General features: G+C 36.2%; 1 protein-coding gene across 1 annotated transcript in view; it reads left to right on the top strand.

The window, feature by feature from the left end:
- The window catches only part of TRDN (triadin), a 398,565-nt gene that overhangs the window by 152,952 nt on the left and 226,871 nt on the right, over positions 1-18,742 (top strand). The window contains 1 exon segment of the mRNA XM_030316258.1: positions 2,126-2,203. Coding sequence (XP_030172118.1) covers positions 2,126-2,203 — 78 coding nt within the window.

Below are 18,742 nucleotides of genomic sequence, written 5' to 3'. Positions count from 1 at the left end.
TGACAGGAGCCAAAGTTGGATGCCTAACCATCTGAGTCACCCAGGCGCCCCTAATGTTTTTGGTATTATTGATGCATAATAAGTGCTCACTAAAATGTTTTTAAAATAAAATAATGACCTTATAGTTCTTCCAGGAAAATCTAAAAAGATTTTAGAGTATAAATTATGAATAATTCCTTTGGAAAGAATTTCATATATTTTTGAAATAAATTTCTAAAAAGCTTATCAAGACTATAAAGGATTGAGATTTTACATCACCACTGTTCATGAAAGTATGACCTGGAAAGAAGTGACTTAGATTGAATAGGCACCATTCTATGAAGATATTTCTGAAAGCCTTAGTATTTAGAAACAATTGATTTATATTCATGGCCACTTGTACTTTAAGTTTTAATCATTTAATTGACTCCTTCCTAAATCTAGATTCTTCCTAGATTTAAAAGCTACAAAATATCAGCCTATTTTAGAAATATTTTCTTCAAGAACAGCTCTCTAGAAAGATTTGAGAATGGATATTTACAAGTATACATCCTTTTGACTTATGAAGTAAGTAGAGACTGAGTCTCCCACCTGCAGTCATGGACTCCCTTATAGAAGACGACCCTTTTCTGACCTTAGGCAGTGGAAAAGGGGCTTTGAGGACCTCAAATCTGGAGCCTACATGGAAATTCAGCTCACTTCTTAGGAGCTGAATGGCCTGAAAACCTGTTCACTTTAGTTTTCAAACCATAAAGTGAGAATACACCTACTCCAAAGGATCTTGTGAAAATTAAATGACTTAATGTATCAAAACTGATTGGGATTGTTCTAGGCATAGAGTAAGCAGTATGTAAATGTTAGGTAGGGAAAAATAATGGAGATCAAACTTTCTTTAGAGTGCCCAGCCTCATCTTCTCTTTGTACACTGAAAGAGGAACTTTCATGTTGCCAACTGTTTCTATCAGATCTTTGCTCTCATTAGGAAAAAAAAATAATGATAATATGCATCGATACTTTTCTAGGTATATGACTGGAGTGTCGTGAAACAATGTGCTTTTATGCATGCTAGAATATGCTCAAGAATCAACCTAGATGGTCTAACCACTATAAGGGAATCCTATAATGAATGGAGACTAACCGCTATTTGGCAAGAGGGTCCAGGATTCCTCCCTTCTCACCACCACAGAAGGTGGTGTGTGTGCCTCTCCAGTTGCTCTGCTTGCTAATCCACAATTCACCAGACCAAACTAATTTTGACAAATTATTAAAAAAAAGGAAAACTTCCAGTAAGCAGGCAGGTCTGCTGACATTTGATAATATCTAGTTGTCAGTGAGATTTCACAAGGTGCCTATGCCCACACCAATTCCTGGATTTAAAAGAAACACACAGCAGAAATTTGTGGAATGAAAATTAATGATAAAACATTTTGCAGACATTTCATACGGGATCATATGTTAGTTAATGTTTACAGTTCATGGCCTGGATGGTTTTGGTTAATTAAAGAAATCACTTGGGATAAGGAAGCACTCAGAAACGATTGTGGGTTTTTATACAGTTCATAATAAGCCCAGAGACTTGAGGGAGCCTTTCAAGGCTCTATAAAACTGAATATATTTTCCCTTTGGCCCATTATTTACTTAACTGCAGGTCATTTACTTCAGCAGGAGAAAATGTACCTGTTCAATATCAAAAGGCCCATGAATTTTAACCTTCTTTTATTGCCCTATTATATCATTTGAGAATTTTAAGTTAAATGAAAAAAAAATGGTGATTTTTCTCTATATTAGGATTCCTCTCAGCTTCTGTGATTTTAGTTTCCATAATTTAAAGTGCATATTGAAAATAAATTGCTTTATTTGATTGCATGTAGATTTTCCATTAATGAAGTCCAGTAGATATATTTAACATTGTATATACATCTATGAAAAGTAATATATTCAGAAATAGCTCTGAAGATAACGGAACCTGTGTATGTATCCACTTAAAGATCTCACCTAATAACAATTTTCTTATTGCATAATAATATGAATTTATACTTCAGATTATGAATTATGCATGTTGGGGAAGGATCTAGCTATTTTAGTTGAGGATATTAAATTTGTTAATACTTTTTTTTCAATACCTACTCCTGCATTGTGTGCACAGGACAAAGCCCAGCCGTACCACCTCCATTACCAACAGAACGAGCTTCCAGACCCACTCCGGCATCACCTACCCCTGAAGGCAAGTATTTTATGTTTCCAAAGCTCTCCTCTATTATAGATAAAATAGAATGCAGAGAAACAAAAAACAATAGTAACAGCAGAAACAAAAAATCCATATTTTCTTAAGTAGTGTTGGTACATCTAAGCTACAGTTTCTTTTCCCTGAAATTACAACTTGCTGTCTTTTGGAAAACCAAAATTTTTCCTCTTAAGATTTTATACTGGTGATCATCAGCTTCCAGAAGAATGACCAGCTTCATGCTCTGGAAATCAAGCTAGAAAGTACAGAGACAAATAGTCAAGGATATGTCATGAAACTCATGCAGTTTTACCACAACTTGACCAATTTAGTGTCTTTATGACTCTAGGACAGAGTTTCTGGGTTTAAATCTGAGTTTCACCTCTTACTAGTTTTGTACATTTTTATTTACTTAAACTCACTCTTCATGAGTTTTATCACCCATGAGATGAATTGAAAATAGTACTGAGCTCATAGAATTAGTGTGAGGATACAATGGTGTGTACGTGTGTGTGCCAGTTTATAAGCACTTTATAAAATTAATGACTAATACTACTGCTATTAATTAGTTCTTCAAAATATGGTGTTTGGGGATTGGCAAAATTAGGGGAGGCAAGTGTCATCATAATCAAGTTTTCAAAATCATTTGTCTTCATTTATTCATTCAACTATCATTTATTAAATTCCAACCATAGGATCACATCAGGTATTGCCCAAAGTACTGGAGATTCAAAGATTAATAGAAAATAGTTCCTGTCCTACCAAGACTCAGTTTACAGGTGTAAAATTAAAAGTAATTAAAGAGAAGCCAGATATAAAACACAAAGAATTAAAGCCAAGTGCACCACTACTTTTTTGCAAGGGTACAGATGGAGGTCTCCTTCAGACCATCATAGCACCCCTTCCACTCCTAGCTCTGTCAAACACTGAAAAGGACCTTCTGTGTGTGTGTGTGTGTGTGTGTGTGTGTGTGGACACAGACTGCTTACCCAAGTTCCACACCCATCTGTCCAGCAGCTACCTGTCAACTTTGCTCACCCCATGAGTTCAGCAACCCCAGAGAAAGAACTGTCTGGCAGAAAAAAAAGGTCAGAGTTCTAGGACCTGAAGTGTAAGAGAGGAAAAAATTTCAGGTGGCCACACCCTGTCATCCCCACAGACCCTTAGACCTAGGGCAGGATGTAGCCAGAGGAGGGCACATAGAACCCTGTAAAGCACAGAACCTACTGGAGGCACCTTGGTTGCTGGGTTCTAAGAGTTGTGGTGATTATACCATAAGATAAGAACCAAAATAGAAACCAGTGCTGAGTACTGTGGAAGCTTAAAGAAGGTAGGGCATAGCTCTGCTTGGAAGAGGTGAGTAGAATTCCAGGAAAGGCTTCTCTGCAGAAGTGGCTGTGGAGCTTAAATCCCAAGAATATGGAAGAATACACAAGGAAGGCAAGAACATTACCAACAAAAGAATTGGCATATGCAAAAACATGGAGATGAGAAAGAAAGAGGTTTTGTTCAGATACGCCTAAGTACTTCATCTTGGAGAGAAAGAAGGCAGTATGAAGAGGGTCTGGGACAGATGAAAGGCATGCAAAGGACAGATCACGAAGTGCCTTGTAGGCTAAGCTTGGGATTTATATTTATCTTTAAATTTTTATTATAAAGCATTGAACAGTAAAATAAATCTGCAATATACTCAGCCTGCAGATACATTTATCAACATTTTCTATTCTTACTTATCCAACCTTTCTTTTCTTTCCTTTTTTTCTTCCTTTTTTTGTTTTTTTACTGCTTGTATTTTTATTACTTTTGCAGATCTCTGATATCATGCTATTTCACCCAGCTAAGGAATTTTTATTTCCTTTTAAAATTTTTGACATGTTTACATGGTTCAAATTTTAACAATTATGAAAATGATTTAAAGTAGTGGAAAGTTTCCCTCCTGGCCCTATGCACTAACTACACAGTTCTCCTTCTAGGCAACCAATGTTAGCTCCTTCCAGAGATATTTTGTGCATATACAAGCAAAATATTTTCACCTCAGCTAAGTAATTTTTTTCTATAGACGATAAGGAATTTCCCGTAGATGAGATAGATATGTTCATTTTAAAAGGACAATTTGACTGCCATCCTGCTGGTCTAGACAGGTGGTATGAGAGTGATTGCAGACACTTGAGAAGAGAATAGTCCAACTAAGTTGTAACGCAAGAACTTAGCAGTGGTGTAACGGTTGGAGAGAGCAGGTAGATCGGAAAAGTACCTGGAAAGGGAATCAATTGGTTAAAGTATCTGATTACTATGCATGCGGAGATGCAACAAGTAATTAAAATGACTCCGGCTTTCTGAATTAGATATCGAGGTGGACAGAGGTGCAGTTAACTAAGATGGGAAACCACTGAAATAAAACAGGCCTGGTGAGGAGAAGCAGGATGTCATGGGTTTAGGACAGACTGGTACATGACAGTTTCGCATGGGCTTCCAGGTAGAATTACTGAGCAGACCATGCTAAATTGGCACATGGAACTCCAGAAAATATTATATGGCTGTTATCTGGAATTATATACTCATGTAAGCTGTCCTTTCCTCTATGCCTGACTTATCTTCTATCCCCCAAACCCCATCCCCAGATGAAGCTCCATAATGAGGAGGAAATGTCTGAAAAGTTCAGTTCATTTCATGTATCCAAACCCGTCTTACAAAGGGGACCAGGTCTTATTGAACATTTCTTGTTACCTAGAGGGATTGTGGGAATTCTGTGTCTCTGAAAATGGTGATTTACAGCCTGTGCTCTAGAATCACACAGATCTGTATCCAAATTCTGATTTTGCCATTTTCTACCTGGAGGAACAAATGCAATAACTAAACTTTTAGCCTGTTTATTGGTAAAATACTGATACTCATATTACCTGTCACAGTGAGGTCTTGTAAAGACAGAATAGAGCTACAAATATTTCAATTATTATTACTGTGTTTGATATTGATAAACTCGGGAATTCTCCTTTGACTGCATTTTATTGATTTAAGACAACTTTTCACAAAGAATAGTTTGCAGATTGTCAGCACCAAAATCAACTGTGAAGCTTCTTAAAAATTCATATTCCCACCATATCTTAGACCTAACATATCAGATTCTCTGGCAATTCAGAGAGGAAAGAAATCTCTATTTTTATCAAGCTCCTCAGTTGGATCTTATACACACTAAATTTTGAGAACCTTTGGTTTACGTCCATGTGTAAAAAAACCTTACAGATGCAACAAACTGTTTTACACCAAACACCTAAACCTGGTAGCCTGTTTCAAATAGTCTTTTCTATTTTATTTTAATTAAATGAAATTAATTAATTTAATTTAATCTGAATGCCTTGGTGAGAGATACATTATCCAATTGACTACAGACCAAATGATCCTTTTGGCTATACATTTATATTTCACACAGCTAATAGCCAGGGAAGGATTTGGGTAGCTGGGCAGGTGATGTTTTCCTTTGGTTGTGTTCTGACATCAGCATGTTCTACTCACCTTCTGTCCAGATCCTGACCAAGTCACACCTGCAGTTATGCTCTCTGTAACTCATATTTATTTAGAATATTATGTTTTCTGTATTTATATGAATTTTACATTTGATATTTCAAAACCTTGTAAAGTACACATTATTAAGGATTAACAAATGTAGGTTTGAAATTTATTTATTTATGCTAAGTTAGTAAATAGCAGATCTGGGTTTCCAACCCAGAATTTCTAGTTCCATGCCCAAGGATCTTTCTCATATACTGCTATGAAGACATCAGCATTTGAGGCTCCTACCTTCATGTCTTCTGAGGCCTCAACAAGTTTTGGAGGATGAAGGCATAAAGTGTTGTGCTTTAGATTTCATGAAGTTCTGTGATAGAAACATCATGTTCTGATCTTAGTATAGAGAAACCTAGCAATGCTTCTTAAAATTTAGTGTGTGCACAAATCTCCTAGGGCTCTTGTGAAACTGTAGATTCAAATTTGGTAAGTCTAGTGTGGGGCCTGAGATTCTGCATTTTTACCAAGCTCCCAATGTTTGCTGATGCTTCTGGTCTAGGACTCCATCTCAGTAGCAAATCCCTAGGTGATTTAGAAGGGAGTGGAGAGCAATTAAATATTTCTAAAAATGCTTTTAATTTAGTACTAGTCACCTAAATGACCTGTAATTGGCCAAATGTCCTTCAGAATGACTAAAATGTCACCCATGGAGAAATTTTGACTGCTACTTATCTGGGAAAGAACAATAGTTTTCAAGTCAAGTACCTAAGCATTCTAGAAAGGCTTGCAAGAGAGCAAGAGAAATGCCAGTGGGAATGGGGGGAAAGGTTACATTATACTTGCAAATTATAATAACCTAGTGTACAGTGTGTAAAATATTTTGATTTGGCCAGCTACACAAATGGAATGAACTAGTAGCTTTAAGCTTTAAATAAAATCCTGTATCATCTGTTAATCAGTGGTATATCAATACCCATCTAAAAAAAAAAAAGAATTTTTTTGGTCATTAGAGATCACAATTTAATGTAAAGTACATGTAAAATCTTACTCCAAGACTCCAAATCAACAATGCTTCCTGAATTTTTAGAGAACAGTCCAGGACTAGTCCCAGGTTTGAAACCTTTGTCTCCCATCCAAAACTGCTGCACACACATTTTATTGGGTCCACACAAGTTTTCTACGTACTGATTTTTAAGTGTGGTCATCTTGAATATGGGGAGTTTCCCAATGTTTCCATCAACTGCCGCACCTCTGTTTCACCCATTCACTCACTCGGCTCTTGATGTCATTTCTGTGTGTGACCATTATGTGAAGACAATTCCTCTCGATATTATAATTCCTTAAATTCCTGATCAGCACTGGATGTCTTGGTTTGCAAGAGCTGCCAGACAAAACACAACAGATCAGGTAGCTTAAGCAACGGAAACTTCTCATAGTTCTTTAGGATGGAAGTCTGAGATCAGAGTGCCATGATGGTCAGGTTTCTGGAAAAAGCCCATGTCCTGGCTTGTAGACATCTACTCCTTGCTATCTTCACATGGTGAAGAGAGAGCTCAAGTGGCTCTTCCTGTCCTTGGGACACAGTTCTATGGGATCATGGCTCCTCTCTTACAACCTCATTTAAGCTTAATTACCTCCTAAAGGCCCATCTCCATCCAGTACAGTCATATGGGGGTTAGGGCTTCATGTGTGTATTTGGAGGAGACACAATTCAGTCCTTAGCACTTGGTAACCTCTGAACCTCGTTATTAGTAAATTAGCCACTTAAATGTTTACCTTATACAATTAGAGTTGTTTAACTATTTCTTTTTGCGTAGTTGATGATTTGCCTTTGCATTTCTATCATATGTGGTTTCTCACCAGTATAAATTCCCAACTTGTATCATCTTTTGCATATGCTTGATATTGATAGGAGTTAAATATTTTTAAAAATGTCTTAACTGGACTCAAATGTAACTGAGTTATACTGAAAATAATAAAACCAAAACTGAGTAAACTCATCACTAGCAATTACTGTATATCATTTACCTAGCTAGTAAGCAGATTATTTAGAAAAAAAATGCTTAGAACTCGAGAGAGAGAGAGACAGAGATAGAGACAGAGAGAGGTCAGAGTCACATTTTGTTTGACATTTGGACTATAAGAGCTTGTGTTACTGGAGATAATTTGACAAAAAACTGACGAGTGACTCTGTCACTGCCCCAATGTTCACAGGACAAGGGATAGCCTATAAATAATAGTGCCACCTTAAGTTTCATTGGATTCTAATTCTGTTGTTGTTGTTGTTGTTGTTGTTGTTGGGATATGGACATAAATCAAGGAACTCCAATTCCCCAATTTGAGACAGATTTTGATAGATTATTCAAGTGTTTGGCTCCAGTTTATCTCCTACAAGAGGTTCATAAAACACCAAGTAGAAAATGTTTTGCCTATCAGTCTGTCACTTGGAAAAGGATGTGTCATTTGTAAAGTGGGACACTTAGGCTTCTATTGTTCTATTAAAGAGCTATTTAATTTGACATTTTATCCTGGAACCCAATATGGTGTTTAAGTGAATAACATAATGATGCAGGATTACAGGGCTTTTGCTAGTATCTCCTTTTACTCCCAGAGAAAGAGTCTTTATGCTGAGGACACTGGCCCTGAACAGGTTCCCAAGGAGTCCATGCTATCAGGCGATGCTGAGATCATGGGCTTTGTCAAGGCTTGCAGATGTGCCTGCAACTTCATTAACATAATTGATTAGGAACTAGGACATATTTAGTATTAATCAAGCTGTTTTTAGTGAGGTTGATTATGCACAGTCCTTGATGCACTATTTTAGTCTGAAACTTCCTTAGGACCAAGTTGCAAGAAAATGGCATTACGTAAAAAGGAAATTGCATGTGGCACTAACGTATGCTATTTGATTTGACAGATAGAACAGGTAAAATGTGGGAGCTTAAACATATTTTGCATTTTTTTGTTTTAAGAAAGTAGAGCTTATCTATACACTGGATTATTAAGTTTGTTCACAGGACATTGGCAACAGTTTAGAATTTTAACAGATTTTAAAAAATCATGGACCTTGCTGTGAGTGAAACTGCTCTCATGTCTGTGAGGCCCTTAAAAGCTTCCGTTGTGTTTTCATGGCACTGAAAACAAGGAAAATCAGTTTCTCACAGCACACACTTCCTTCTTGGAAATCTTGGTGTGCTTCTCAAGCTATTTGTCTCATGCCTTGAAGATGTATCTTGCCGTCCTTTAACTTCGCTCCTCTCCCCACATCACATGCTTTGCACATCATAATGAAGTTTTTATTGCTTTAAATATTTGGATGTGAGGACTGATTGTATGTTAAATCAGTTGTTTCCTTTGACTCCTCCTATATTTTTTAGGATATGTCTGGCCATGGAAAGTTGGCTACAATAGCATTAAACAAATCTCATATAACAATCACATGATGTAATCATTTCTGACATTGTCAATTGGCATTTAATTATGGATATAACTTAAAAGGGACTAACTTAAATATAATATTAATTCTCACATTCTTTCCAAAACAGTATTACATTTTGTGACAGAATTCCCATATCCACTGGGAGCTCTCCTGGGGCTCAAAACCCTGCAGGTTCAAAGAGCCACTAAAGCTACCACTTACCTCATTAAGAGAGCTTATCTACTGAGTTCCTCCCCCAAAGAAATGGCAACTGTTATATTAACATTAGGTTATTCTTATGTTTAGCCACTTTATCATCAAATGTTCATCAGAACTGTATTTCTCAGGAGGAATTAGCCCCTGACTCCTCTCAGACAGAATCCTCAGTGATTAAACAAACAGCTTCAGGCAACATTTTCCAACCTCACCCCATCACCAAAAAAAAAAAAAAAAAAAAAAAAAAAAAATTGCTTCATAAAATTGTAGTAGAAGCACAGTTACCAGATATGATCCTATTATTTTTTAATCAACAATGCAAAAAGATTTTTTTCTTTCCCCCTACTCAACATGGACATCCCCCACAACATCATGTTTTTTGTTGTCATTGTTCTCTAAAGAATAGAAGATTTCTACTCACATGTAATTATTCAACATTTAGTGTAAAATTGTCACAACTTGTCTATTGTGGCAAATATGTGGAAAGAAGTTATGTGATCCTTTATTAACTATATATCTTATGCTTAAGTTACTTTTAATATTCCATTATAAACATATAACTTACGTAAATAAAGGCAAATATAATAAGGTAAATAAATACTGTATACCCTATCATCTTCTTGAATAAATATACAATTGGTACTTAGTATGGCAATTGTAAATAATATAATAAATGCCATCATCCATATGTGGGCAAAAGAACTCTAGAGAGAAGGCCAAGGACTCAGCTTCTAATCCCAGCTTTGACACTAATCAGTTATATGACCTTTGACAAATCAACTGACTTTTTAGGATCTCCATTTCTTCACCTGTAATGTGTGGGGACAGAACCTAAATGGTCTCTTTCTTTAAAATGTTTGTTTGATGTTTATTTATTTTTGAGAGAGAGAGTGTGTGAGCAGGGGAGGGGCAGAGAGAGAGAGAGAGAGAGGGAAACACAAGATCTTAAGCAGGCTCCAGGGTCTGAGCTGTCAGCACAGAGCCTGATGTGGGGCTTGAACCCATGAATCATGAGATCATGACCTGAGCTGAAGTCACATACTTAACTGACTGAGTCACCCAGGTGCCCCTAAATGGTCTCTTTAAGTCCCTTTTTACTTCTACCCAAAGATTTTAAGCTTATTGTTTTCAGGCTGATGGGTTGGTAATTAACTACCTTAAGAGCAGAGGGAGGACTTAATGGCTTTGTATGGAGGTTAAATAGCTACCAGAGATGTTTACAGTATGCTTGTGGTCTGGATAGAGATATCTACTTGGGACAACCAGGCATGCCCCTATGCAATGAATAGTACCACGATGCATTATTTACTGATGTACAGAAGTAAGTTGTACAGACCATAAAAGCTGTAAAAGTTAGGATGAAAATGAGATATGAGTGAGACAAGGCTATACAATGAAATCACAAGACTTGCATTGGGCCATAAAGAGTGGGTTGGTAGGATTTGTATAGAGGAGAATGAAGCATTATAGGAAACTTATTATAAGATTATTTCTTACCATAGGATGAATCCGAGGACAATGTTCTACAGGAGCTAGTAATGTTTTATTTACAATTCTATTAAACCAAGAACTTTATCACCTTAGCTCTTCAGTGAGATATATCCTAAGAAGCAAAGAGCATAAAATAATAAAATAGAAATTTGGCCCCAGTTCTTATTCCATTAACTCTATGACACAATGAATTTTATTGAACTTTAGGCCAATATAATATTTTTCTTTGTTTTGTGGTGAAATAAACTTATATCTTTCAGCAATTTTTGATGGAATTGACCTTTAGGTATTAATTTTGATAAAATATATAAACCAAACTACTTTCACTAGTTATTTAACTTAGAAACTTAACACAACTAAATGAAATAATGTGTATAACAACTTAGCACATTTTTTAGCACAGTTAGGTACTCAACCATTAATTGCTATTATAGTTATAATTTTTATCAGGAAATTTCTCTTATATGTATAATAAATCATTAAATATTATGGTAGTTTTTAATTGGTATCTTTAGAAGATAATAATGCATTAGTGGCATTAGTCAGTATATGTGAAACTCTATATAATTTCTTAGTATAGAATTTGGTTCATATCCTGAAGGGTTTTGTACACACAGCTAAAGATTTTATGCCACCTCACAGACTACATGAGCCTGCTAAAGCAATTGAGCAAAGAAGGAGTATGATCAGATTCACATTAGATTTATTGCATCAGCCATAGAAAGAATGGATAGCTGAGGGGTGGAGATGGGGGTCTGGAGATGAGACAATTATAGGAGGCTACTGCTCATGAGGAAAAATTATGCTACTTTTCTTTTGAACAATTCCATTTAACCCTCAAAACAACTCCAAGCAGTGCATATGATTTCACATCATTTTAGAATTTAGAGCTGATCAGAGAAATCAAGTAAATTGCCTAGGAGAACACAGCTATAACAGTGATATACAATTGACCTTCAAATAATGTGGAGATCTAAGGCACTGCTCGCCCGCTCCAAGCAGTCACAAATCCATGTATACTTTTGACTACTAGAAAACTTAAGTATTAATAACCTACTGTTGACTGGAATCCTTATTGATACATAAATAGCCGATAATACATATTTTATATGTATTATATACTGTATTCTTAAAGGAAACTAGAAAAAAGGTTATTAAGAAAATCATAAGAGAGAAAATATATTTATACTACTGTATTTATACTACTGTATATTTATACTCTATTTATTTAAAAATTCCTTCCATTTGTAAGTGAACCAGTGTGATTCAAATGTTGTTCAAGGGTCAACTGTAATTGGAATTAGAAGCCAGGTGTCTCATATCCAGGTTTAGACTGTTTCCATTATTTTAAGACTAGCAATTAAGTGTTAGGGTTGAGCATGATTGCTAAAGTCTGTGTGACCTGAGTAAATGAATGGCATTAAGAATAAGAACAGGTTTGGAGAGATGATAATGAGCTCAGTTTGGAGCTTGTTGAGTATGTAAGGGTCCCTGGCATATCAAGATGCAGAGGTATGGTGAGACATCCCAGGGCTAGCAAAAACAGGAAGGCTCTATCAGTCCTAGGCCTGAAGAGTTAGGGGAATGGAGTGGTTTACAAGGCCAAAAGCCCTGTAACTCTAAGAGAGATGCTCAGTCAGAGCTATGTCCTGCATTAAGACAACACATCATCAAAATTCTGTAAAATGATGTGTGTAATATCCTCGATAAGCCTGGGAGGGAATTGGAAGATAACTCTTTTTTGTTTATTTTTATTTTTGAGAGAGAGCGCGCACACACACACACACACACACACACACACACACGAGTGGGGGAGGGGCAGAGGGAGACAGAGACAAAGAGAGAGGGACTATCTTAAGCAAGTGGAAGAATGTCAAGAAAAAGGGAAAGAAGAAGGGAAAGAAATGGGAGTTTTTCATGGATTATGAAATATAAATACATTTTAATAGGTATTAAATATATTTCATAAGAAACTTGTGTCTCTAGAATTTTTCTCTCTTGTCATTTGGTTCTGACTTCCCACCACTGATTATTGGAAAGACTTTTTTTCTGAGACATTTACTTTTTCCTATTGACCTATGTGTAAGGGAAGTTTTTTCCACCCCTACACATCTAACAGTATAGTTAGGGTTGATCTGATTTGACCCTCCAGCAGGAGTAAGTGTTTATGCTGGGGATCAAGGGGTGGCATCCACAAAGCAGGAAAGAGTAAAGGAGCCATTTGTTGATTAGAATCTGTCATTTGTTCTCTCATAACTTTTATCATCGTATCAAGAAAGTAGTTTTTACCCAGTATTTTGATCTATAAAGGAACAGAGAGGAAGTTAAGGATGACGTGGGCTGTGAATATGTGTGAACATGATCTATTAGTAGCTTTCTTATTATGGCATTCTGATTAAAACCTCTCATGCCAGCAAATTTTTCTCATAAAACATTTTATAAAAAAATAACTGGATCCCTCCAAAGCTGTACTTTGTAAGTACCAGTATTTCTTTATAAAACATTTATTTGTTATTTGTGTCTGCTTAACCTAAATGTTTCCTCCTCTTAGACGAGTTTGTTACAATTCCAAAAGATACTTTTCTTCTTCTCTAGAACAAAATGCAACTTTAAAGCCAGGTCAGTTTTAGCCAAATAGAGTAGAGTCTTGGCAACTGGTAACATAATAAAGGATTTATTGTTTTAATGTTTTTGTTTGATGTAATGTTTTGATGTTTAATGTTATGTTTAATGTTTTAAACATTAAACATGTAAAAATTTTTGATCTACTAGAATAGACCTTATATGTGGAAAGAGAAAACAAAAAGTTTTGTTACTTCTTTGGTATAGTTCATGAGAGATGATGGAATTTATGTAGCCCATGAGTTAAAATAAATGCAAATTCAACATATTAAAATGATTACAACTTTTAAAGTTGTACTCTTTGAAAGGATACTTGTTTCCTTTTTAATATTGATGTCCATTAGACATATTATTAAAAATGGAAAGATTTCCATTAAAAATCAGACTTACACACATGTCCAATAACTCTTAGTAATTTTAAAGTCAAATTGTTTTTGAAAATAACTATTCAGTCTTTTTAATTTATTTAGTAAATCAAGTCCTAACTTCTCAAGGATCTGTTATAAAAATAGCAGTATCTTTGAAATGGTGCTTTAAGGGGATATATATTTCAATTTTGAATGATAACCAGCTTTTTATCTAAGTATTGATAATTTTGTCACAAAAAGAAAAGTTTAATTTTCTGATGTTTCTAGGCATTCTTTAAAAAAAAATAATGTTTATTTATTTTTGAAGGAGAGAGAGACAGAGCATGAGCAGGGAAGGGGCAGAGAGAGAGGGAGACACAGAATCAGAAGCAGGGTCCAGGCTCTGAGAGGTGAGCACAGAGCCCACAGGAGACTTGAACTCACAAACCAAGAGGTCATGACCTAAGCTTAAGTGGGATGTTTAATGGACTGAGACACCCCGGGGGAGGCCCTCTAGGCATTCTTAACATTCCGTATGTAATGAAATACTTTTGCAATCCATTTCCAGATACAGATAAATATATATAAAAAAAATTAAGATGAAAATAAGGCAAAAGTAATCTCTTGTAAATAATATGATACTGAAAATGAAAAGGTGTTAGAAAACAATCTTTTCTTTATGTTTTTATTACCTTACTGAAAGACACATTGGAAACATTTACAATAAAAGATCTTAAAGAAGCAATAATTTTGCATAAAAATAAACTTTAAAGGGGTTAAAAGAGCTCTTTCAAGGTCCTTAAATGTGGGGAGCACTAAAAAAATCAAAACGAAACAAAACACAAAACAAAAGAACAAAAAAAAATGCAATTGTACTATAGAAAGCTATCCAGAGATGTGTATGAAGAGGGAGAGCTTCTCACTTAGTGAAAGTCAATAAGCTTTGAGCATTTACTTTCTGAAATGTAAAAGCATTGAGGGAAAAAGAAAAACCAGAGTCTGTCTCTCTCATCTCTCTCTCTCTCTCTCTCTCCTTCTCTCTCTCTCTCTCTCTCTCTCACAAACACACACACACACACACACACACACACACACTCACACAGACACTCTGAGGTTGTCTTTGCTCTTGCATTTCTAGGTAGAAAAGTGAAAAAAAAAAAAACAGATGTGGCAACCTTCATCTATATAAATATAACCCATTCAAAAGTAATGAAATCACTTATCTAAAAAGCTTTTATCATTTTTGAAAGGTTTGAGGGAAATCTATCTTATCCATTTTAAATATCAAGTTTAATTAACATAAGAAACTTTTTTGCAATTTGAAAGCTATCAAAGAATCTTTCTCTTTGCATTCGTTTTTGCATACTAAATTCAGAAGTAGAAAAAAATTTGTCATTATGTCAGAGAACGTCAGCCATAAGGGAGCTGAAAGATAAGTTTGACAACACAAAGCAAAACTAGAACTTCTTTTCTGTCTAGGGGTCAGTTCACTTGCAAGTTTTTAATAGAATAAGTCCACCTCAAGCTTTATTTTCCATTTGCAGCGAGAGCAGGATGTGTTAACCCTTTAGTTTGGACTCCTTGTTATGTCAATTACAGGATTTGGGAAACTGGGCAAGTGTCTTTTTCCCGAGCAGATTTCCTCACAGGTTACAGGAGGTATACAGTTTTTACCTGAGGACCAAGTCAATGCTGACATCTGTAAGGTCAAGTGCTTTATGACCTTAATGAGTGATGTTCCAACCAAACTTAAACACGTATGTTTGCCTTGCTCAGACCATACAAAATAATTATGGAGATCCCTTCTCCACAATCCTTTTGAGGCTTAATGAACTGTATTATGGTATCTTGAAAAAGTTTGGACTTACATTGATCAGATCTAGAGTCCTTTGGGACATTTCCTTTGTGAATGGTACTATATCGCTAGGAGTTCTCAGCAGCGCCTGGGTGGCTCGATCAGTTAAGCATCCAACTCTTGATTACAGCTCAGGTCATGATCTCACAGTTCTCTGGGCTGACAGTGTGGAACCTGTTTGGGATTCTCTCTTTCCCTCTCTGTGCCCCTTCCCCGCTCCAGCTCTCTCTCTCAAAATAAACTTAAAAAAAAAAAAGGAGTTTGTAAGAGGTGCCTGCAGGACAGGAGCAGTCACTCTGCACCTCAGTTCCCTCAGCTGGCCGTGGCAATAACACTGGCCACCCTCTGTCCAAACCAGGCTCTACGGGCTATTTCTGACTCAGTCTGTGCTTACTTCCCCCAGAAGTAGCTTTTGCAAGTTTCACATGGCCTTCTTGGTTCTGGGCCTCTGTGATGGTTCCCTTAGATTCTACCTTGAATATCCTTCAAAGTCTTTATTATAATTGTAAACTTCCCCACTTATTCCCATACCTAGTGTTCCCAGAGGGAATCTTTTAACACTATAGACCCTGGCAAGGGGTCTGACATAAGGGAAAATAAACATCTGTTGATTGAGAAAATTGTAATTTTAAAAGTCTCAGGGTAGTCACTGAAAGGAGCAATGGAATTGCTGATTGTGAATTGTTTGTTGTTAATAGCTGATAATGAGAGGAGCTGGCTTCCAAGAATAATTCAGCTATCACTAACAGAAAAACTAAGGCAAAGACATTGGATTCAGGTTCGGACAGGCCAGTTTAGTTATGCCAGATAATTCAAGTGAAGTCCTTAATTTAGAGAGCTTTGCTGCCATAGCAACCTAATTACAATGTAAAGTGAGTTACTCCTACCACGATTCTGTAATGTTACATTCCTTCAAGAGTCCCAAATATAATTCAGAGGAAGAAAACAAGGAAAAAAGAAAAATATACATATATTTGTGTTTTATTCTTTTACTTTCTTATTCTTCTATACAAGATCGCAGTCCAATGGGTCACTTAACACCACTCAGTGACAGCCAAAATTCCTCTTAAAATGTAACTCAGCGTCATATAATTTCTCTGCTCGAAACCTCTCGGTGGCTTCTTATCTTACAGTAAAATGGGACAGTCATACCATGAACAACAAATCCTATGTTCAAGGTCTTGGCAGATATTTTTCCTTCGTCTCAAAAGTTCTCCCTGATAGCCCAAAGCTCTCCTGCTGTCTTTCAAGACACTTTTCAAATCTTACCTATTCTAAAAGATTTACACTTCTTCCTTAAAAAAAAAAATGCAATGCTTCCTTCCACCTCTTATTCTTTAATCTTCCAAAACAAGCTCTCTTTTCCTGACCCTTATTACCACCTGACATTATATATTCATGTAAATGTATTCATATATATAAATATACATATATATGAATATATATATAACATGCATATTTATTTAAAGCCTTAAAAACTGACTGTTTCCCACATTTAACATTTTTGAAGCCACAGCAAGGCCAGAGACCATACAGCAGCTATTTACAAGGATAAAATTTTTTAAGTTGCCTACTCCCAGCAAAATTAAGAAATAATGCAAAAAGCATGCTTCATTTGGACAATACATGGGTGAAGAGGGCCCTAAATATGCTCTACTCATTCCCCTGCCTTTTATGGTTGACAATGGAAGAGTTACTCATAGTTACATAAGGCTTCGGCTACTAATTATAGCGAAACCAAGACTGGAATCCGCTTCATTCCAGCATAGCACCGCTTCATATCATGTTAAACCTACTGATGTACTTTTTTTCCTGAAGTTTCTTAATATAAAGTATTCCAGACACAGCCTCTCTTCATACAGAAAAATAAGAATTAATGTGCATTTTCTTAAATAGATCAATAAATATCGTATCTAGAAAAATTACTGAAGATTATACGTGGTCAGATTTTTATTGTTTCTCAAATAGCGTAATAGCTACCCGCTGCCAACATTTTATGAACGTTCCCTCTGGTCTAGGCACTTCAGCTCAGCGTCTCCATTCTTCACAACAAACCAGCAAAGTAGATTTTATTAGTTCCATTTTTCAAATGAGGACAATGAAATTCAGTGTGTCACAGCACATTGCCCAATTTCCCATAACCAGAAAGGGTCAGAGACAGAATTTAGACCAAGGTCATCCACGCTAGCACCCATGCTTTCTCTCTTGCCTCATGCTTCTGTATGATAACAATGGAGAACTGTAATAATCACTGCTGTCATTGAACTTATCTGCTTGTGTGAAGATTCCCATGATCATGGAATGAGTGGGGTTCCAGGCCAACCTTTGCCACTCTAAAGAAATAAAGTGAAAGTGGCAAGATGTGTTGGAATGCATTGTTATAGAACAAACACACCCTTGTTTACATGACTCGGACCAAGAATACATCCATCCTGGCCATAGAAGGTTAGAAGAGAAGCAGCCATCTGCTTCTCTACAGTAGAAAAGAAAAGAGGGGACGAACAAAACATAAGTTGAAAATTCAACATTTGCATTTGTTTTCCCATTTTGCTGGGAACAGGCATCTTAGAAAGCTTTAGGATTATAATTAACTATTGTTCATTCTCTGGGTTTGAGATGGCATAAAAACATTTAAAAGCAAGAGAAAAGCCCATTGTAAGGGCTTAGAAAGTAAAAAGTAAGTCATTTAATTTTTCTTTCATCTAATGTTAATTTATGCAGAAGCTAATAACATATTTGTGGCTCAGAGCTGCTCCTTGTGGAGAGGATTTCTCTCTCAACCAGCGTTCCTGTGATCCCTGCCATATAGAGCCATCATTTCAGGGCGTATGACACTTTTGCCAGAGAGAGGCAATACACTGATAAGTTCACATTCTACAGACACGTTTAATTGCTACCCCCTCTGAAAACCAATGGTATTAAATGTTCTAACTCTTCTCTAGCTGCCACAAACAAAATAGCCAACAACTTGGAAGAGAGGGTGAGGATGAAATTAAATATTTGGGTGCATAGTCAGGCGGAAAGGGAAGAGTGTTGTTGAATGTTGAGGGAGATAAAAGTCAGGGGAAGGAGTATTTTCATTAAAG

This window comes from Lynx canadensis, chromosome B2 (assembly GCF_007474595.2).
Source record: "Lynx canadensis isolate LIC74 chromosome B2, mLynCan4.pri.v2, whole genome shotgun sequence".
Lineage (NCBI taxonomy): Eukaryota > Metazoa > Chordata > Mammalia > Carnivora > Felidae > Lynx > Lynx canadensis.
Note: the sequence above shows the minus strand (reverse complement) of the source record. Positions and strands in the feature narration are given on the sequence as shown.